Source organism: Lepidochelys olivacea (assembly GCF_965140295.1).
Source record: "Lepidochelys olivacea isolate rLepOli2 genome assembly, chromosome: 5".
NCBI lineage: Eukaryota > Metazoa > Chordata > Testudines > Cheloniidae > Lepidochelys > Lepidochelys olivacea.
This window is the reverse complement of record NC_140415.1, coordinates 74,739,211-74,762,893: the sequence shown is the minus strand read 5'-3', so window position 1 is coordinate 74,762,893 and position 23,683 is coordinate 74,739,211. Positions and strand designations below refer to the sequence as shown.

The 23,683-nt window shown below is 40.1% G+C and overlaps 1 protein-coding gene across 5 annotated transcripts in view; it reads left to right on the top strand.

Annotated features, from left to right (window-relative positions):
• The window catches only part of SEMA6A (semaphorin 6A), a 133,241-nt gene that overhangs the window by 93,641 nt on the left and 15,917 nt on the right, over window positions 1–23,683 (top strand). For 3 of the 5 annotated variants that reach the window (XM_084629063.1, XM_084629061.1, XM_084629062.1), the window contains exons 13-19: window positions 1,742–1,918; window positions 2,616–2,756; window positions 2,879–2,959; window positions 4,384–4,442; window positions 9,013–9,033; window positions 9,167–9,217; window positions 15,252–15,416. In XM_084629063.1, coding sequence (XP_084485189.1) covers window positions 1,742–1,918; window positions 2,616–2,756; window positions 2,879–2,959; window positions 4,384–4,442; window positions 9,013–9,033; window positions 9,167–9,217; window positions 15,252–15,416 — 695 coding nt within the window. The remainder of the gene's footprint in view (window positions 1–1,741; window positions 1,919–2,615; window positions 2,757–2,878; window positions 2,960–4,383; window positions 4,443–9,012; window positions 9,034–9,166; window positions 9,218–15,251; window positions 15,417–23,683) is intronic. The other 2 variants (XM_084629064.1, XM_084629065.1) reach the window with 2 other exon arrangements.

Genomic DNA, 23,683 nt, shown 5'->3' with positions numbered 1-23,683 from the left:
GTTCTACAGATAGCCAGGGGGTACATCCACAGGAAATAAAGATGCCTGTCAGGATATGTTCACAGGATACAAAGATGTCTGTCAGGATATGTGCTGGTTTGTTTCAGTGTTTGCACAAGTGTACAAACAGAAATAATCACATAACCCCCATCTGGTCTATGACAATGAGAAAAGAAATAATAATACAGAGATTTGTACAAAGACACATAAATCAACAATCCTCAGAATGTCACCACCACACATTGGGAAACACATTTTTATTCTATTCTGTAAAGGTTCTAACGCTGCTTTCATCATGATAATATCTAAGCACCCTCCAGTAGCGCATTAAGCGAAGTGACTAACATCTGCCTCATGTAGTTTATTCTCTTGCGCTCATTCTCTCCCCAGGGGGAGAATTGTGTGTGCAGTGTAGTGTTTAGTTTGGGTTGCGTTTTGTTTTGGAGGAGGTTTTTTTTAATGTACAGGTTTGTGTTGGAGAAGACAAGCTCAAACAAATGCACCTAGCACTTGGAGAAGTGATGAGTTTTGTTGTGGTCTGTGAAAGTTCATTCCACAGTCTCAGACTGGCCTCAAGAAAGTTTTTCTCCCACATAGATGAGCTTTATCCTTATTGTAGAAAATTCCATTGTGCTAGAGGAGCAGAAGTGTCAACCATGGGAGCTTTAGGTGGTCTTTAGATACCGTGGGCCCAGGCCATTGACAGCTTTGAAGATAAAGATCGAGAGCCGGAACTTGAGTCAGTATTCTATTGGAAGCCAGTGTAGAGAGGGGAGGACAGATGTAATGTATTTAATGTTATAAATGGGTTCTCTTGGTAGCCCATGTTGTTGAGAAGATGTGCTGCAACATGGTTGTTTTAGGTGGAGTTTCCTAAGGGACGGAGGCTTCGTGCCCAGTGCTATTGTCCAGATGAAGGTGATGAAAGTATGTGTAAGGAATAACAAAGGACTAGAGTTATTGGCATTTCCCAGCCCACCAGGGAAGACAGAAAGCTGCTATGTGAGAACTTAGAATCAGCAAGGAATCAAGGCGCACTCCTAAACTATGAACCAAATTGAACTATTGTGGGTGTGTGCCTTCAATGACAGGAGACCACACCATGGCTGCAAACTCATCTAATATTTTCTTCTGCCCACTAGCATCACCTTCGTCTTGCTCAGGTTCAGCTTCAACAAAGCTGTTCTTCATCATGAGCTGATGTTGTCCAATCCCTGAGCTATCTTGGTGGTAGTACTATGGTCATATGTGGTGAAGTATAAGTTCAGCTGATTTAGCTTTTAGCTTTTCAGTATTGTGCTTACACAGCTTTTACTACCAAAAGGATGAATACGGATATGCCATCACTATTGCTTTCTATGACAGAATATGACATTTTAAACATTTCCTCGCACTCATTTGCTTTCCCTGCTCATAGAAGTCATCAGTCATCATTGCTTCTGATTAGAAGGGTAATTGCTAAGTGCTTTCAGACACTTATGCACCTCTTCAGCCGGCTGCTTGAGCTTTGCTGCTGCAAACACTTTTGCTAGATGTATAACATACATATGCACACACAAAACAGCATCAGTTTGGTGCCCAACTACTACTCTCTGTATGAACTTATGCGGTCAGTTCAACTGAAAGAAATAGTTTATGTTTCTTATATGATTACTAGAAAGCTATCAACTATTATTTGAAAAGTGAGAAAATAAATGATAGACTAACTCAAATAATGACAAATGCGATGTTGTCATGCTAGATATCGTCTGACCAAAATTGCAGTTGACACTGCTGCTGGACCACATCAGAATCACACGGTGGTTTTCCTGGGATCAGAGAAGGGAATCATATTGAAATTCTTGGCCCGGACAGGAAACAGCGGTTTCCTAAATGATAGCCTTTTCCTGGAGGAGATGAATGTTTACAATCCCGAAAAGTGCGTATCTGGTTCTTTGTACTCATTTACGGGACAGCATTGACACGTCTGAATTTCCATGGTGCAGGTAGTCCCATGAAAAGGGAATGGCCACAGAATTCAGAGTTTTAGAGTAATTTTGAATGTTTCTTTTGTGTTTGCTTCCCTCTGTTTCTACATTTTATTTTATGTATTTTAATTTCAACACGTATAGACAATTGCCCATCACAGTCAGCTCTGACGCACCCCTGACAATGCAATCCAACAAAGACAAAAACAGCAGTAGCTAACCGACAACTTGCCCACAAAAATGAACTCCCCCACCCTCAAAATGCTGATTCCCCTCAAAAACCCACCCCCAAGATAAGACCTCCTGACCTTCAACCCTCCTCAAATGTAAATAGATTAGTTTTGCAGCATACCATAAAGGTTAAGGAGGGGAATGAATTTGAAAGTCAAGGAGCCACATGGAGTCTTCCCTACTGGCAGCTCCCCGCTTGTATATATCTTTTTTAACAGTTGTTTATATTTATTTAATTATAATATATAATATATATATAATAATTTATATAATTATTTTAATGGAGCTCATGTATTCTTTTCCCCTGGCTTGATAATTTCTCCTCTCTGGAATGCTCTCAGATTAAGAAATCATTATGTTATAATTAAATTTGCCAAGAACACCCATTTATAACATTATCCTGCTCTGTCAAATCAGGTGCAGCTATGATGGGGTAGAAGACAAGAGGATTATGGGAATGCAGCTTGACAAACACAGCAGTTCTCTATACGTAGCATTCTCTACCTGTGTGATAAAGATTCCCCTGGGACGATGTGAGCGTCATGGCAAGTGCAAAAAGTAGGTGTTTTTTGTCACGGTTTCTCCCCACATTTACAAACCCTTTTGCAAGCCATATTGAGCATTAGAGAACTGAAGAAGAAAAAATTCCAGAAAGCTTTATGATCTTCTTCTTTCTTAAGGGCCTGCATAGCCTCCAGAGACCCATACTGTGGCTGGGTGAAGGAAGGTGGGGTATGCACACAACTGTTACCTGGTATAAAGTAAGTAACCATTGGTACTGGATAGACAGAGTAAAAAAATTAGGGGCTTTAGCAGTGATGCCAATCAGATATAATTTTGGACAGAACTGTTTGAAAAAGCCCAGAAGGAGCTCTTGGGAAAAGAATGTGCAAAATGTTTGCTTTCATCTCATTTGCATTCTCTGGAATTCCAGAGTATGATTTGATGCAAACTCTCCACTGATTATTTACCCTTAGGAAAAAGAAAAGAAGATAGATACACATTAAGTCCCATGCATTGCTCAAAGAGGGAGAACTGTATGAGCAAGTCTGGCACTGGTGCCATGAAAGCAGATTAAAAGAGACAATAGAATCCAAATTAGATTACTGAAGCAGTTTGACAAACAAACAAACAAACAAAACCAGCCCTCTGTGTATTACTGAGATGAATCACAGATCACTAAAGTACACCGAAAGATTTGTTGGATCTCTAATTGCTTAACAGTGGAATATCAGTACTTCATAACAACATTTTAGGACTCTGAAAGCTTTTTTTAAATGCATTTATAAATGCCTCCTTGCAGGCAACAGATCCACCTGAAAGGTCTCATATTTTGGCCAGGTCTGACACAGCTCAAGCTCACTCACTTTACGCCTTGGCTGTACTTCTGAATCTTGGTACAGGTGTATTGTTAACATCAGATAACCTCTGTATTCCTGCCGACAGGAAGCCCCCTGCTTCCTTACAGGTCCTCAATAAATATATAACAGCTGCATTATCATTCTTATTCCTAGATCAGCCATTTTATTCTCTCTATTACTTTAGAATGTTTTTTTTTAAAGGTTCACTGTAGATCTTTGTTAACTGTAAGTGCCCTGTTGCATTCTCTTCATTACAGCAAAGTGGACCGTGCCTCAGATGGGCCATTTGGTAGAGGTAGAAGAGAATTAAAGCATATAGCATTAACATCTATTTCTGCATCTATGAGCATTTCTGAAGTGTTTATTATCGTAGTTCCTAGGCTCAGTACCTACATATTGGTTTGATGTATTTTTCTTGTCAAAATACCAATGCACCTTCTGCAGAGTACAAGCAAGTTCAGATAGAATCATAATTGCTTTCTGATAACTTCATTGTTTGTTTTAGACTTATCACTTTATTCACAGATGTTCTCCCATTTTTCGTAAAGATATGTATCTGTTTGCCTGATTTAACAATACAAGACGTAGTAGAAAAATTTTGCAGAAAAATATGTCAAAGCATCATCTGCACCCAAAAGAACCATTAAGAGGTGAAAATAACTCAATTTGTCTATGTTTGCATTTTGCAAGTTTCCCAGTGGTGTATTAAAGAAACGACCAATTTCTCTCTGTATCTTTATTTCATTTTTAGATGGTATGATTTCTTTCCGGTGATGTCTGTGAATGTTGTTACTTACACCATTATGTTTCTTTTTGTTATTTAGGCTGGCATTTGAGCAGGATATAGAGCATGGCAATACAGATGGCCTGGGTGACTGCCAAAGTAAGCAAAGCTTTTACTCCCTGTTTATCTTGTGTCAGAGAAACTTTTTGACTGCCCAGAATCACCATTACCTGCCCAGAGCTCTGTTGTTAGCAATGAAAAACATAATAACAGCAACCACACTTTAAGTAACCAGTACAAGAAAAGCATTTGTGTGCCTGTTTAAAGAAAACATATAATTTTGGTTTATACAAACAATGGCACTTGTTTTAATGGCAATTGTGTTGTGGGACAAATCCAGCTCTGAAGGATATTAATTATAGCAGCTGTATACACTGTATCTTCGTTGCATTGTAAACTCAAGGGTGGGTGACTGGGTGAGTTGGATTATGTGTGTGATCTTGCATGCAGGGTCTCAGCTGCGCAGTGCAAAATAAACATTTGTTGCTTTACAAATATTGGGTGAAATCGTGACTTGGTCTATGTACCCGTACATGAGAGCCCCTCTGTTCCCTTTACTCAGACCTTGAGTCGCGGCCCGCAAGGGTAAGCAAGGCTATCCTTAGTCCCTCTCTGGAACAGATGGGCAGCAGTGACTTGAGGATGGATGAGGAGTGTGCATAGCCTTGTCTCCACTCCCTACTCACTGGTCAGCACCGCTGTGCCAGCATGTTGTGGGAGGTAGTAATTTGCAACTGGTGTGACCAGCAGTAACCCCTCAGGAGTAAGGGGCAGCATGGAGGGAAGTGTGACTCCCTGAGAGGCAGTTGCGGACTTGGGATGCTCCTGAGGCAGTGCAGCTACCCATCACCCCTTTTATGAACTGTGCTGTGTGCCAAAATATAGCTCTTTCAGATTAAGCATATTTAAATTTAGACTTTAGGAAAAATACAAGTGTGTGCATAATAAGCCTAATCTTTTATTTCTTTGTGCATCCAAAACCCTAGGGGGTGAAATCCAGGCCCCACATAAGTCAGTGGGAGTTTTGCCCTTGTCAGTAATGGTGTCAGGATTTCATCCTTGTTGCCTACAGAATTGGCCTTGTTTATGTTATGGACTTTTTTCTGATTTCCTTGAATTATGTACATTTACTAACTGGGACAATGTAGACAAGGAGTTTGGAATGCAGACTAATCACTTGGGACCAAATTCTGATAATCTGAGTTATCATGAGCAGGGCCTAGAGTATTCACTTTGAAGTCCAGGGCACTCTGGTCAAATAAGGTGCTAGACAACATGATGAACAAGGTTAGGAGAATATGGCCTTTGGGGTGAAAGAAATGACACACGTTATATGGCCAAACATTTAACCTTCAAACTTGTGGGCTGTACATATGAAGTGTTGTTGTTTTTTTTTAATGACCCTTTAATGCTGCCTATCTGTGCTAACTCCATGGGAAGCATTTAGAAAACACATGCCAAAAATCCTTTTAATAATCACTCCCATGGCATGGCTTTACGCAAAAGATCTATGTCAAAATTTGTTCAGCAGTGCTTACGGTTATGTTGAGCTGCATTTGACATACTTTAACGTACCTTAATATACTTAAAGAGCCTCAGCATTTTTAATTGGAGAGAGATTTAATACAAAATACCACATGTAACTTTACAAGGTAAATTTCTCGTGCGGCAGAGTGCCGATTTCACCCCATCGTTACCAGCAGTGGAATCCTGCAGCTTAATCCCTGTATAAAACTTTGGATAATATGCCTCTTTATACCTCAGAAATTCAGAGTGAAAGCTGTCACTCAGTCTTTACAGTGCCTGGTGCCAAGGGACTGCAGCACACGTCGCATACAGTGAAACCTTATGTGCTGATTGGAGACCCCAGAAATACCTAGGGCTGCGTTCAAGATAGCCATCGTTCTTAATGTTCTCGCCTATGTCGGTTTAATTCAGAACCTGGACATTACTTTAAACCCATGCAACCAAGAACCCAGTTCTTCATAAAACAATTTCCGCTGCCTGTGGCCACAATAAAACCGCTGAAGCTGAGGAGTTAATGTACAGTGAGCCAACACTTATGGACTATAGAGTAATGGAGCATGTAGACTGAAGGCCAGAGTGTGCCTGGCTCCTGCACAGATGCACTGCTGGGGAGAATGCCAGAAGCCTCCCACTCCTGACATAGCCATTTCTTATTGCAGTCCCTCTGCTTGGGAGAGCTCAAGGATTTAATCTTTTGTATCAGATATACTTAGATTTTCAGAAAGCCGTTGACAAGGTTCCTCACCAAAGGCTCTTAAGCAATGTAAGCTGTCATGGCATAGGAGGGTAGGGCCTCTCACAGATTGGTAATTGGTTAAAAGATAGGAAACAAGGGTAGGAATAAATGGTCAGTTTTCAGAATGGAGAGAGGTAAATAGTAGTGTCCCCCAAGGAGTCTGTACTGGAATGAGTACGATACAACATATTCATAAATGATCGGGAAAAAGGGGTAAACAGTGAGGTGGAAAAATTTGTAGATGGTACAAAACTATTCAAGATAAAACTACAAAGTGATCTCACAAAACTGGGTGACTGGGCAAGAAAATGGCAGATGAAATTCAATGTTGATAAATGCAAAGTAATGCACATTAGAAAACATAATCCTAACTATGCATATAAAATGATGGGGTCTAAATTGGCTGTTACCACTCAAGAAAGAGATCTTGGAGTCATTGTGGCTAGTTCTCTGAAAACATCCACTCAATGTGCGGCAGCAGTCAAAAAAGCAAACAGAATGTTGGGAATCGTTAAGAAAGGGATAGATAATAAGACCGAAAATTTCATATTGCCCCTATATAAATCCATGGTATGCCAACATCTTGAATACAGCATGCAGATGTGGTCTCCCCATCTCAAAAAAGATATATTGGAAAAGGTCAACAAAAGTGACTAGGGGTATGGAACAGTTCCCATATGAGGAGAGATTAAAAAGAGTGGGACTTTTCAGCTTGGAATAGAGACAATTTAGGGGGACTATGATAGAGGTCTATAAAATCATGACTAGTGTGGAAAAAGTAAATAAGAAAGTATTTACTCCTTCTCATAACATAAGAACTAGGGGTCACCAAATGTAATTAATAGGCAGCAGATTTAAAACAAACAAAAGGAAGTATTTCTTCGCCCAGACAACATGTGGAACTCTTTGTCAGAGGATCTTGTACAGGCCAAGACTATAACAGAGTTCAGAAAAGAACTAGATAAGTTCATGGAGGATAGGTCCATCAATGGCTGTTAGCCAGGATGGGCAGGGATGGTGTCCCTAGCCTCCGTTTGCCAGAAGCTAGGAATGGACGACAGGGGATGGATCACTTGATGATTACCTGTTCTGTTTATTTCTTCTGGAGCACCTGGTATCAGCCACTGTCAGACGACAGGATACTGGGCTAGATGGACCTTTGGTCTGACCCAATATGGCCATTCTTATGTATGTGTAACACCGACTGAACCTAATCAAACCTGGGACTTCTGGAGCTTAGCCTATGAGCCTCTACTGCATGAGCTAAAAGCCACATGGTCCTTAGCTAAGGGCTGTAGCAGATTCCTTAATCTCTAAGTGGTCTCAGTGCCACTAGAGGGGACAGAACACCACACCCTGGAGGTGTGTAGGTTACATATGCACCCCTCCTACTTCCACGTCAGTCTGCTTCATGGGCTAAGAGGATAGGGTAGCCTGTACTCTGGGTTGTTTAGAGATATATGCACAGTCCCTGCAGTGCTTCCTCATGGGATGACATGACACCTATCTCAGGACAATATCTAAATGGCCCTTATTCTGTATGAGTTCAGTCCCACTTTTCTTAAAGTCCATGTGATTTTTGTCATTAACTACAATGGCAGCAGGATAAAGCCTGTTTTTATATTTACTCTGTAAAGAGTTTCATATTTGAAGCAGAGAATTCCATGGTACCCTTCACTGCATACCAGTGCCATATACACAGAGACACCAAGAATGATCTCACTGTAGATTTGGTCCTCCCCATAATACCAAATACCACCACAACTCAGCTTGAGTAGTGGAAGAATTAGAGTGGGGATTTCTCCAAATTTCTCCTTAAGCAAACACTTAATGACTTGACCACAATCAGACCATCAGCACTTGCAGATTTTGAATGTAAGAATAAGTTGAGGCTTTAACTATTTAAATGTCTGATAACTAATGGTCTGTGAGACAACTGCCCTCTTACTGTCCCGCCTCAAGACCCATTTCTGCTGCAATGGTTACAAGAAATTGGCCAAATAACAGTTGGCCAGGTTGAATGGCAGTGGGGGATATCTGACATCACTTAACTATCAAAGAGGGTGAGAAATGATTCAGAATCAATCTGTGCACATTGGGTGAAATTCACTCCTTGGGACTTGATCCTGCAAAGAGAGCTATGTGGTGGCTAGGGTCTGCTTGCACTGTTGTCTTTGAAGGAGTGAGGCTTTAGCTTGTAAGCTGTTTGGGGCAGACACTGTGGTCTTCTTCTATGTTTGTGTAGCATCTAGCACATTGACATGCCGATTTTGATTGGGGCACTTGGGCACTGACTCACAGTACAATTAAATAACAACAGAAGCATAAGAGGTTTTGTTAGTAGCAAGAACTTAGCACTGTGGGAGAAATAATGAATTTTACCTCTCGTTTTTGTTTTTGTTTCAGATTCCTTTGTAGCACTGAATGGTAAGGACGCTCTTAGTCACATCATTTCCTAACTGTGCTGCTCAATTTTGGAGGGATCATCTTACTAACCTTTTAAATATTGTAATGCCTTGATTTTTCTATAATGTTTTTCCTAATTTATTTTTTTTCATAGCCATTTCAACTGCTTCACCAGCTCATGAAATGTCGTACAACACAGTGTATGGTCAGTTTATTGATATTTTTAAAAATTCTCCCCCAGGTCCTTGTGTTAGCTGGTAGATCCCATTCCCCAATAGAAATTGTCTTTTTTGTTTTGTTTTATTGGGGCCTGATTCACTAATCTTAGGATTATTTGTCCTTTTTGACATACAGTTTTCCATCTTGCACCAAAACTACTTAATTGAGCTAAAACAATTTATGGCCAGTCTTAATGGCACTCCAAATTCAGAACTTTTAACCAAGCTGACCCAAGCATGCTTCACCAGAGCATCTAGCAAGTGTACATGGTACAATGAATACATTTTGTCTTTTCACTGCGGAAAAGAAGGTAGGAAAATAGGTCCATCTAACCAAGTATCCTGTCTCTGACATCAGCCAGTACCAGATGCTGTAGGGAAAGGAACAAGAAACCCTGCCTCAGGCAGTTATGGAATAACCTACCCCTAAGGAAAATTTCTTTGCAAGCCTCATTAGTTAGAGGTTGGCTCATGCCCTAAAACACAAAGGTTTCAATTGCTTCCAAACTTTTGGGCTGCCTTATTCCTGGTGGTGCTTCCATGCTCTATGTAACTCCCTAACTTCCTGGTGTTGCCAGATCCCAGCAATCCATCTGAAAACAAAGGGCTTCATACCAGAAAGTTCTAACTTCCAGAGCCAAAGAGTTAGTCACTGCTTCCACAACAGATCTTCTTCCAATGGCCGATATCCATAGGCTATGCGTGACATATGGTATTACTCCTGGTTAAGGCAATGGCATATTACCATTGACTTCAGTGGGGCAGGGTTGGGGCTTAGTGATCAGACTCCTGTCAGGCAGCATGGGACTAACAAGCCCTGGACTAACAAAGTAGATCAGAATTGGGACAAAATTAGCACATGCTCAACATCTGCAAGTGTAGAGTGTTTTCAGTGTTATTCTTCCAAATCATATAGCAGTAATTGATTAAAAGTAATGTTTCTGAGTCTGAAGAAAAGAAAATTGCCCTGTATATAGCACTGATGTTCAAAAAGGTTTTGATTGCCAAGTGCATTGGTACTCCCACTCATATGAAACACAGCTTTACAGCAGGGCTGTGGAGAGACACCTTATTGGTTACGGACTTTGGTGGAGGTTGCTTTTTTCACCTGACCAAAGAGTCATGAAGATGGCCCTCAGTGAGAAACATCACAGCCCCAAAGGGTGTGTGTATAAAAAAAAAAAACACGCTAATGTCTGTATCTCCCTCTCCCAAACTGATTTATTGCATTAACATTTCAAAAAAGGATCTTATTTATCTGGTACTATGGAGAAATGCTACCCAGTGCTAACTTTAAGTCTCAATCACACCCTATCTGTCATCTAATACTAATGACATGCCTGAGGCAAATTCTGATATGCAGTCATTAGATCAGTGAATTTCTTTTATTGTTGTCGTAGTTAAAATACAAGAGGTGACATTATGATGCAGTTGACAGTCCTCCTTCCCTCCTGCTTTGCGCTCAGACAACCTACCAAAGAAAAGGGAGTTACAAAAATCTCGTACATGAACAGAGAAAACTCACAATCTCTCCACAACATACAGTAAAAAACAGCCTCATGTTAACAATTCACTGTATAGACACACTAATGTTTAGTATTTTAACTGATGCAAAGAAGTCATTTTAGCATGAGACGAAAAGTATACTTACTTTAACTAAAATTATATAAACAGTGCATTTTACTGTTATTGAACATAATTAAATGTAAAATTAAATGGCATTTCATTATGGCTAGAACCTTAGAATGCTGGTATATATCAGCATGCCAATCAAATGAATGCTCAGGATGCATTTGGAGCTTGTAGGATATATATCTGTCTCCAGATTCACAAGAAGGCTTAGGGCTGCTTCTTCTGATACTTGTTTTACACCATTGTTACTCCACTGACGTTACTGGAGTTACTCCTAGTTTATGCCACTGTAATTGAGAAGAGAGTCAAGCCCTTAATCTTTGTATTCTTGGCATTAGCATCCTCCTGTATTTGGCAGATAGGGCAGCCTCGCATGATCATCTATAAACCAGTGATGAAGTGCAAAGCCCGCATCGATGACTGTTCATGCACATTCATTTTTCCACACCCATGCAGAAGGCCACTCAATGAAGGTCAAATACATATGGAACAAAAAACACATATTTAGACAAAAGGCTAAGACTCTTCGCTTAAAGCAAGCTTTCCCCTGTGCAAAATTGTATGCAACTTAATTACTTTTGGAAACATCAATTTTTAGTGAATTGGGCCCTTATTTTACCCCCTAGCCACATTCCTTTCTCCCTCTGTAGTATTGATTTAGCCTTTCCCTCTAATTGTCTAATTAGGTTGCTATAGTTGTTAATAGGATAGTGTGTGGAGCATCTTAATCTCTGGAGTCTTATCACCTTGTGCATATTAGATCAACTATCACATCCATATTGCATCCCTGACTTTGTGTTAAAGCTAAAAAAAACTATCACATCTCTTTGTTTCATAAAAACATGGTTAGAGTAGTAGTTACAGAAATACAGTTCTTCTGACGCATCATCAGTGCTCACAGACACTAACCATGTTACAGCTTCCAAATTCCTCAATATGCACTGCTCTAGTTACATCTGATTTCTTGTTCTTGCTGTATTATTGTGATTACATACTTGCAAACAAAAAGCTTTACAAATTAATCACAAAGTCACTTTTTTTCAAAGAGTATGTGTCCTTAAACTTCTGCTTTCGAAATCAGTGCTTGAGGAGCACCATAAAACTGCAGTTGTTCAGATGGGGGTAGTTTAAAACAGCAGCGTAATCTTAATGAGGAAATAACTGTAGACATTTTTTAAATGTAAGCCATGTTAAAATAGAGCTATTGGGCCTGGTCCCCATTTATGCTAAAGCCACTTTGCATTGCTGTAGTTGTGTAAAAAGGACTTTAAAGTGAGTGTAAATATAACTTAAAGGCCACTTTATGCAGGCAGCGTGGTATAAAGTAGTCTTAGTGTACTTGAGAAAAAGACATATTACATTACATATGACAGTCACTGCTGAGGAACAGTCATCACTATGGGTGAGTCACCTCTGCACAGAGGGGCAGCACTAAGCCTATGCAGCACTTTTAACCCTTACTTTCAGTGCTCAAGTAACACATACGCCTATGCAGTGCGCCATCATAAATTTGAATTTCACAAAGGAATGATTGTGTCAACACTCACGGGGCACAATGACACTACTCAGGGGAGCAACCTCTGTACCCAGCAGTAAGTGTTTGCAGGATCCAGTCTGAACCCAAGTTGGAAAGGTTATTATATTCTAATCTGCTGCTGCCCCTCGCTCAGATGGAAGCAACTGTATCTCAGCTACATGTAGAAAATCATTTCTCAATGCGTACTATACTACCATTTTAGTAACAGAGTGAGTAGACTGATTTCTTGCATTTGTGTGAAACATTTCTCTACCTAACTGCCATCTGGTACACATTAATATCATCATATAGCTATAGCTTTCCATTACCAAGGAGTTCTCCATGTATTTGTAGCATATGGTTCAGGAACACTTTTTGTAAAGAATGTGTCCCTTAGGCATATCTTTCCCCTAGATTACCGTATTAAGAAATGTTTTTTCTTTAACTCTACTTATTGCATTACCATAAAATTGCCCCTTGAACACAGCTAAATTGAAAGTGTCTGCATGGAGATGGGGGCACAAAATGCATATCAAATACAGGTATAAATTATGACTGCTATTTGGCAGTGCTTTCTCCTAATTCCTTATCAAGCTAGGACTAACTGTTTTCTTATGTTGAGTGCAGCATTATTTGTAGGGCTGATCAAATATTGTACAGTATTGCAGTGGTTGAATGGGGTGTCAACTTGAGGCCTGGAACCCCATGAATACTGGCACTGTGGTTTTGTATTTAGAGACAAGAAGGCATGGAATCTCATAACTTCCACTTTCTAGGTTGTTTCTGTCCTGTTGCTTCTGTTATTTCTTTGGGATGAGCACAAGAGTGCTATAGGCATAAAATGGTATGGTAGAAAAGCCTTACAGTTCCAGCATATTCCGAGTTTAAGAAGGCACAAGTTTTCAGTAGCTGGCTCTGTACTAGTCCCTTTGGACAGCGGCAGCTGTTTGGAATTCTTGGAGATAAGGCAGCAAATTTGGTTCAGAATCCATCCACGTAACTGTTACCAATATTTCCAGCAGTGCTCTTGGCTTTACAGAAATCTTTAGAAGTGGATAACCACTTGGCTTCTCTTTTTTTATTTAAGCAAAATTAAAAAACGCTCTATTTAAACAAAATGAAGCCTCTAATTTGCAGTATTTTAGAAAGACTGATAGTGGAACCACACTTCCTGTCATGATAGATTAAAGAATAATACAGTGCCCTTGTCAGTATCATCCTTCAGCCTGGGGAACACTGCTAAATTAATCTTGTTAATGATTAGCTGTAGCATCTCAAGACTGGATCCATGGTAAAAACACTGGAGCTGACCTCCTTTCCTGCAAATTGTATCAGTTAAAACAAGGCGTTAGTTACATGCATGTCTTGTGTTAAATATTGTTCAAAGTGCTGCTGTGTGTAACCCTATGTGATGACTCAAAGGACCTCCTCAAAAATATAGGCACAGAGACATTTTCTGTCTCTCCGCAATAATTAATATTAAGTAGAGCGCCTTTAAATCATAGCAGCAACTTAATAGAAGCTGCTGCCTTTTCACTGAATTCATTTGCAACTCAACCTTGTGAGGTGGTTAAAGGACTATTTAACCCACACAGATCAGTTCTCCACCATATCCCAGCTAAATCCCACTTCATGTGAAAATTGCTTTGTGCCTGGCTGGCCATGTCTCATGAAAACATTTGTTAATCTGAACCATGTCAAAGGTGATTGCCACAACCTGTATAGTTAAAAACATCAATAACAATCGCAGAATCATTATAAAACTCCATGGAACAGAACTATAAGCTTTAAGATTATGTCTCCTGTAGTGCACATTAAATTGCAATAGCCTGCATAGAAAACACAAAGTGGTTTGGCGCCAAATAAATAGCCTGAAAAAAGCTTTTCTTCAGCAAGAACAAATTAAGGTTTGAAGGAGCCTGGACTGATTTTTTTAAAATCGTGATTTATCCTAAGGGGATTGGTGGGTAAATCTCACCTGGAGACTGCTGCAGGGGCCTCTAAAGTCAGTAGATCATGGTCATGAGATGGGGGTATTGACACTTGTGTTCCTGATCTAGATCAGATGAGTGGAGCCAGGACCTAATAATCCTTCTTTTTGCCAGCACTCCTACTCCCATTACAGGGACCCCTTTTGATCACACTAATGTATCCATTCAGGCAGAGACCACTCCAGAGCATTAAAGTAGTGTTAGCAAATCACAGAGTTTATGGATTTTCAGAAAATTGATGCCATCGTGAGAACATGGTCAGGCCCTGGACACTCTGTCCTGCCCCTGAGAGCACAAGGCAGGGATCAGCTGACCTATCCCTGCCACAATTAATCTGTCATTCTCCTTAAGAACAGCAGCCTTGTCTATGGTAAAGATTCACCAGTTTCACTTTAAGTTGGTTTACAAAATCAGTTAACTTAAACCAGTGCAAAACAGTGTGGACACGCTTAATTCAGTGTAAACCAGGCTCTTATTGATTTAGCTCAACACCTTACTGAATTAAGCTAGCTGGACCGAAATAGTAGAAAGAGTACCCACAGCATGTTTGGCACCAGTTCAACTCAATCAGTCAACTAAAATTTTTAGGTAAACCAGTGAAGCTTTGCTTATAGCCAAGGCCCATGACTCCCACTGACACAGGCGCACACATGCCCACTCTGACTACTCAGAAGGTAGTTTTTCTCTCAGCTCCAAAAGATTCAGATGCTACATTTCCTTTGGGCAATGTTGTAAAAGGCTTTTGAAACATTGCTTGGTCTCAAGAAATCCTTCCAGCATTCACAAAAAACAATGCTTATTTTATGCTCCTGAGCGTGAGCTAGCATGGTGAGTGACTAATGTGTGGTGTCTTCCCTAACTGTATTTGTAATGTAAACACAGGCCACTCCAGTTCACTAATTCCAAGCACCACCACTTCTGACTCTCCAGCTCAAGAGGGTTATGATACTAGGGGACGTATGCTGGATTGGAAGGATCCGGTTGGCTCATCTGAAAACACAGATCCATATGCGGCAGTCTCATCCCATAATCACCAAGACAAGAAGGGTAAGGCCTTGGAAATGAATCGCGGGGGGGGGGTGACTACAGTGTAACTGCTTCCAGCTGGATCATGGTAGCCTGTAACCAAACTCCTGCACTGTAATTAAAAGCTTATTGGAAAGGCAGAAACAAAATAACCAATTTTAGACTTAGTTCTTGATATTCACTGACTAAGGAAACCACACAAAACAAATATGAGTGAGACTGGAGAAGTGTGGATTTAACCCTGTTTAAGCTTCATCTTCATGAGTTAACGATGAGCCACTTCCACTGCTTTATATTATCATTAACACGTGGCGCGTCTATGGTGCCTTCCATTGAAGGCTTGAAAACGACTCAGCATACTGTAATTAATTTAGCCTCATCTCCCTGTAAATTAGATAGGGAAACTGAGGCATGTGGAGATTTTTTTTTAGTGGCCATGTTTGTAAATGTATGTATGCTCCAAAAGATGCAGAGAGGTGCCAGGTCAGATTTTCAAAATCACCTAGAACTAGATCCATAAAGGGACTTAGGCATTAGGTGCTTTGCTACTTAGTGGAATTCTCAGTCCTGAGTTAGGTGCCCAGGCTTCTCATACAATGCATAGGGAGCGTTAGGCACCTAAAATATTCTCAGAAGCCAGCAAGCTGAGTGGAGAGCTGCCTATGCTAGCCAATAGGAAATGGTGAGAAGGGGGGTGCAATTTAGGCCCTGCCGCTCAAAGTTAGTTAGGCATCTAATGCTGGGCCAGAGAGAAGCACCTATCTCCATTTGGGATTCCAGATAAACCCTCTCTTGAAGTTAGGAACCTAAGCCAGGCTCGCCATTTTCTCATGAAAAACCAGAGAGAAAGATCCCCACACCTTTATACCAATAGCCCAGTGATTAGAGCACTCACCGAGACCTGAGTCCAAGTCCCTTTTTCAAATCAGGCAGAGTGGGAATTTGAAAACAAGTCTTCTAAGTCACAGGTGAGTGCCTTGGTATTCTAGAACACTCACACCAGCCAGCCTGCCCCAAACAGTCTTGATCAGGTAATCCCCAGCTGTTTTCTATATGAGGCCTGATCAGATAAGCATACTCTGAGAATGCCCTGCAGTTGAGAGAGATAGGGAATGCCTCACTTGCGCATCCCACCATGGCTCAGGCATGAGCAAGGGCACCGGGCATCTAGTTGGCATCAGGACTTGGGCAATTTTGCTCATGAACTAGTGGGAACTTAGGTGTTGAGGAAGCATTACTGACAGAAACATAGGCACCTGCAGGATTAGGCAGCAGCTGAGTGGAGGTTTTGATAATCTCAGTGGCTGCTAAACGTTTGACTTTAGCACCTAAAATGGCAGTAAGATATATAAGACCCTTTGTAAATCTAGCTCTTGGTGCTTAATACCCCCTGAAAGCAATGCTTTTTAAAACCCCACTAGGGCCTGTCTGCATCTTTAGGCCCCTGAATACCTTTACAAATCTAAACCTAAGGAACTTGCCCATCATGCAAGAAGACTGCAGAATGAAATATAACTCTGGGACTTCTGATTCCTCATCCTGTGCCTTAAATATAAGAGCATGCTTCCTCCAATAAGTAATTGCTGGTTCCTGCAGACCCCATCTTCACATTCATTTCTTTGTCTTAGTTCTGTGATTGGCCCATCTCTTCTCACTCCAATATTATGGTAGCAAACATCAGTCAGAACTTCAGCGTGTGGGATTATTCTGAAGTGAAACCCTTGACAAGTGACAGTATTAATCCTTCTTGAGCCTTCAGGCTTCTCCTACTTTGCTGCTGAGCCACCATGCCTTTGTGGGCCTTTATTGTAAAAGCAATTAGCTCTTACTATGGTAACAGCTGCAGAAATGTTTGCTTTTCTGTCTGTCATGTACTTAAAGAAAGCAAAACAAAATGACTCAAAATGATAATGCATGATTTACCTGGAATCCTTAATTCCGCTGGTCAATAAATCTGCTACACTGCAAATGGCAGATAAGTAATTGGCTTGTTTTTGTTCATCTCTCTTGATAATACACACCATTTTGAGCAAGTGCTTCTGTTCCTTCTCCACTGCACTATCCCCAAGAGAAAGCATTGGCCTCCTCCCATCCACTTAGACAGATGTGTTTACCCTTAACTAGGTCTGTATCTGTAATGGGGAAAGGATAACGCCTGGGGGCTAGCCAGCTCTTCAGCTGGTAGTCATTGGTATAGCTCCATTGATAGCTATGGAGATATGATGAATTACACCAGTGGAGAATCTGGTCGTTAATGTGGCAGGGAAGAATGTAGAGGTGTATGTGAATTTTAATGGCATTTGTTATGTGTGGTTCCATGCGTCACAACTGTTAATTGCACAGCAGTTCTCTTAATGGATAGAAGGCTACTTCTTAAAAGCATCTTGAATGCCAGGAGCAGCTTTGAGAAGAGCACACAGTGAAAATATTAATAAATGTATAGCTGCTGGGTTGTAAGCCTTTTTGCTTCTAGTCACTGGCTGATGAGGTAGCTTGCACTGTATAGTTACCTCCCCAGGGAGTGACAGTTACCAAAGAGTCTTATTAGCACTTGACAGGGTCATTTAAATATCATGCATTCGTTGGGGCTTTATTATGAATATTGACAAAGCTGGAAGTAGTCTACACACAGACAATGGTGGCAGAGGTGGCTGCATGGTTGTTTACCATTACCGTGTACTTGTGTGCTGTTACTCCTTGCCTTGCCCACTCAGACCCCAGTTGGTGCCAAAATTACTATTGACCCAATATTTTAAAGGGCAAAGGAATGAGTTGTTATGCAAAATTAAACCAAACAAGGTTATGCTTAATATTCATTTATAAAGTTTTTTGTTTTCACTTTCGCTGTGTATTTTTTTCCCTTCACATGTTTACAAAAAAACCAAAATCTCTTTTATGTTTTTAACATTTTCCTTTTGTTTTGCAAAGTGCTGTGTGGTGTTCTTTAGTGGTTGTGTTTATTCCTTTGGAGGGTGTTTTCTTTCTTTTCCTGCACTCACAAACGACTTCACTCTAATTCTACTGAAACCACTTGCTACTTTATTTTCTGTGACACTGGTGCCTTGATGATGTCACATCCATATGTTCAGCTTTTAATTCAGCACAGGCATCTTGGGGAATATCTGCGGGGGTGCAAAGAGGGGCTTCTGTAAATGGGTTGACTCATGGGAATGTGACATTCGTGTGCCGCAGCTTCCGTAGCTAAATATACTCTGGAATTGTTGTTTCTGAGATACCTCACATTTCTTGCCAAAATGAAAATGTGTAGCGCACTTCATAGAGTAGGAGCTGTTTGTTGCCATTCCATTGGCCTTTTCATTTTGGCCACTGAATAATCTGTCATTGATATTGCAGAATGAAAAATTAATTGCGATTGGCAAACGCCACCATTTTTTCTTCTCCCAGCCCTCTCCAAAAAGAACACATTTCCAGAGTGTGCTTTTGTTTGTTTTTTCTTGCTGTGTTTTAATTTAATTCTTTGTGTTTCTCACCTTTGTCAAAACAGTAGCTCCTCACCTTGCAGTCTAACCTTCCCTTCTGCTGCCATTGTACTTAGTCTCCCTCCCTCAAGTCATAAAACCAAGCTCCTTGTGTGGGATATTCCAAGGCTTTACCCTGTACACTTTGAATAGTATGACAGTGCTGTACCTATGTATGGTCCTACTAACAAAATGGGGAGTAGCTACATAAATCTACTAGAGGGTATAAATGAAGTAATTTTCTTCAACCATAACTGACCTTGCCCTTCATTACCCTCCTGGCCCTTGTCTGCTGTATTCTGTCCTTGCTGCCTTTCTTTAGAAATATCTTTCAAGTCCTAGATTCATTAACACAAACACAGCAACCACTCTTTTCTCTCTCACTCGCTAGATGGCTGGAGCCTGCCCTTTAATCACATTGATAAATTAGATGCAGCAGCCGTGGCTTCCACTTTCTTGGTTTTGCCAGTTTTTATTCTGTCTAATTCAAGCAATAGAGAGGTTGGCTGCTTATTCCACTGACGGATTAAAGTCTAGGGGTTATTTTTAGCAGTTTTAATATTTGTCTCTTGCATGGTTAGGTGACCCTGACACCCTTCCTCTCTGAACAAACTTTTTGTTCAGTGTCTACAACACAATAATGGTACAACGCTGATTCAAAATAAGAGGTGAGGTGTACAAGTGACAAGAGTAGCCAGTACATTAATTAGAATGTCATGGATGCAAATGTAAATATTATATATGTTGGAACCTCCTTTTTTTCAGCTTCTCTTAACAATATTTGCAAACCTGTCTCTGTCACACAATTTTCTGTGCACCATTATGAAGTAGTCAACTAATAGACACAGGGCGGGCAAAGATTTTACATTTCAGGAGTCTGTCTAAAATAAAACATTTCCTTTTGCAGGAATAAGGTAGTGTTGTTATTATTATTATTACGACTACTATTTGAATGATTTGCTGAATGTTGACACTATACCTAGCATGGGGAGTTCACAAAAATAAAGCCAAAGAGCCAAAATTATGTGAGATTTCCAGTACTATCATGATAGAGGGGATTGAGAAGGTAGAAATTCAGCTGGAGTTTTAATGGTTATTTACTGAAATCCTGTTCACATCGAACTGAAATGAAAACAATAAGAACCTACAGTAAAGATGGAGGCTCAGCTTCATTTTGTATAAATTGCGGCATGGGTGAATTTGGTCCAGAGAGTACATTTAAATTTGCTCTATTTTTACATGAATTTATTTTGATTTTTTCAAGGTATGGAAGGATTCCAAGCATGTTTACAGAAGAGCAGTAGGGGAATTCCTTATTATCCTGCTGCCATTTTGTAATAACTCAGAAGCGGATTCTGTGTAGCACAGAATTTGTCCAGATCATCCTTTGAGTTCAGTGTTATCTTTTCAATTTCCAAGGTCAGCAAATATTCCTTAGCCAGTCATAGTTATGGGATATCAGAAGGGACTGACCCTTGCTAAAAATTGTCAGTTTAATCAATGAAGTAGCTGCATGCACAATCAATTCCATTGTTAGGAGGCCAGGAAGGAGACTTGTACCCAAGATGTACATGACTGAAGTAAGCACTACAATTACACCTGTTGCTCTAGATACCTGTTTTCAGTATCCCTGATCAAAATCAAACCCTTGTCCATACAGTATGAAGTGCATGGTCAGCTACTTCAGTTTCACAACATTTCTAACTACTAAGAACAGAACCTAGATGCTGGAGAAGCAGTGAAACTAGAGACAGTCAGGGCTGACCCTTTGATTTGTTACTCTGCTGGTGGAACTCTATTCCTAGAGGGCAATCCAATTAAAACAGAGATATAAAAAATGTGACAGAGTGGACTGTCAGCCCTGACTATCTGCATCTCCATTGCTTCTCTAGCATCTCTCAGCAGTTCGTGGAGACAGATTTGAAGTGAAGTTAGTTATAATCCAAGTAATATTCTATTTCATACTGGGATTTCAGTAAAGTGACTTGAGACGGCACAGGATTTAGTCTGTTTAAATCTTTTATGTATCTCTATGTAGATTAATTTAAGTAGAGGTTGTGTAGATGAACCATTCCTAACAAAACCCAATAGGTTTTTTTTTCTTTAAAATGTTCTTAGGTGAATTATCATCAAATTGTTGAATACTGTTCCTTTTATAACATGGATGTTTACATGTTTGTCACATAATGGGTCTTCACTGGAGCTGTAAGAAATTTTCTTTTAAAATAATCAAATGCTTGTCTGGAATAGTCCTAATAAGTGGCTTCTCTTGGGGAATTGGATGGCTTGGGGATTTGGCAATGGGATTCAGAGCTTTTCAACTTTAGGACTCCAGTCGGATTGCAGACCAGGTCAGTACTAACAATATCATCATCACCATAGAAATGGAGTTAGTGATCTCAGTGCAGTTCCTAATGGACAGGTGTCCTCATTGCAAAAGCTACCATCATAACTGGCAGCCTCAGCAAAAAGGTTCACAGCTAAATGGAGTTGGAAGCAGAATTATTCTGACACCTTGAGAAGTGGTCCCTGTAGTTCAGATTTAGGCACATTAGCAGAGCGTTGCGAAGAGGCTTTTACTGATGACACTTCTGCTGTGTCTCCAGAACTATACAATACAACTTTTTTGCCTTTTGCATATTTCATCGCAACTCTAGACCAAAACATGGTAGAACAACAGTAGTCACAGAAAGGTAATAATTAATAGCAAGAGACAGAAATTAAGGGGTATGGGTGAGAGAGGTAAAGAAACATTTTCAGCTGAAAGTGGAAATGAGATGGGAACTGATGCAAGAGAGAGATGAAGAAAGGCTGTTCCAGACAATAGACTGTCTTAAGACTTTATTTCAGTGAAACGTTCTCAAGACTGTAGCTGACAGATGGTGAAGGGAAAGAGAAGCAACTACTGCAAGGTAAGCAGAGGAGATAAGAGATAGGAGGTCCATGAATAAGTTTTAAAACAAAGAGAGAGGAGGTCATGTAATGCAGAATAACAATTTAGTAGCATCTCCATTAGCTCCTGGCTGAATCTCTTTTAGATCTTCATTTGAATCACAAAATAATTGACTCCCCAACTGATACAATCACAAAGCTTTCTAAACAATATGTGGACTCCTTTTGGAGTTGTAAGAAAGAAAGCAAAACTCGCAGCACTAAAAGATGGGAGAAGATCAGGAAGACAGTCGAGAGGAGAGAACCATGCTTTCTGCAAAATGCTGAGTCTGGTAACCAAGATCACACACGGGATTGCCTTACATTTGACCACAGTAATTAATTTTAAATCAAAACAGCTCTACAATCTTTCTTAGACCAACTAGCTGGAAGGGTAGATGGATTTCATAATTAGCTAACAGCTGAGGAACCATCAGTAACAATGTATGAATCAACTCAAATAGCAACAGAAACCTGTCAGCCTACTCCAAGGATAAAGATGAAGATACTGAAAACAGAAGCTGCCAACTTAACATATGACTTCTGGGTCTCCCTGGAAGAGTAGAAAACCCTGATCCAAAGAGCTTTTTATCTGAAAGAACATCCAAACTACTGGATCTACAAGTAAAAAGGGAATACATTAAAAACGGAGCTCATCAGGTGTCAAAAGTGGCTTCAGGAGACGAGTTCACCCCCAACCTGTAATTATCCACTTACATAACTTTAAAAGCCTGCAATCCATCATAGCCACATTTGACAACTGACAAGCTCTATTTTTAATGTTTTGCCTTTTTACTTGTAGATCTAGTAGCTTGGGGGGGGTCCATTCAAAAAAAAGCTCTTTGAATTAGAGTTTTCCCCTCTTTCAGGTAGCAAGAAAGAAAGATGTCCCTCCAACAGGGAAAAACTGCAATTGCCACAGGACTTTTTTCCATCTTTGCAGCAAAAGATGCTGCATCCCATTCAGCAAGAATCAGGGTATCAGATATATTTCCTCAAGGACTACATTCACAGCTGCACTCTCCTATCGGGGCAGCTGCATGGTGAAGCACAAAGGATTTGACTTTCTGATTCTGGGGCCAGTTCTACACTAATCCTGAAATATTTTCAGATGGGGAACGGCTGTAAAGTACATTAGCCAGGCTTTGGCCCCACACAGTCATCACAATATCAGAAAATAGCCAGAGAACAGTTGGAGGCAATGATGTAAGTGCTGGCTACACCAGCTCTATGATAATTATAGTGGCTTTATGCTAATTGGAGGGTTATCAGGCAGCATAAAGAGGTCAGGTCTCCAGGAGAGAATCTGGCCTTTCCAACTGAAAAGCCTCTGAAAGTCAAAGACACTTTAGAGCAAGTAACATAACTCTAAAAAGAGTCTTAAAGCACCTTTTTGTGTTAAATTAATGCCAGCATATAATTAAAATGGCAATACTCTGTTAAATTAAAGCTATTTGAATAATTCATTTTTCTTATTAGTTATATAGTATGTGCTTAGATTCAGTGATTATATTAATTAATAGGGAACATCTTCTGTAAAAATTTTATGACAACCCAAGTGTTGATTGAGAGCAGCCTACACTTTCCATATAGCCTACAGATTATTTACTAATTGCATGATCCTATATGAAATACCACTTTTTATGTCGATAAACTTCCCCTGACCATTTTCAATATCCTTTCTCTGCTGATATTCCGAGCATATATTGATCATTACACTTGCTTAGGATTATGAAAAAAGAGATAAATTGAGATGTCTTCTTTCACTCAAGGATGTAGCTTAGTTTACTGATTAATAACTAACACACTTAATTACGAAAGTTTAAGTAGCATAATTCAGATTTTGTCAAGGTTTATTTTATTTAATATTAAACACAG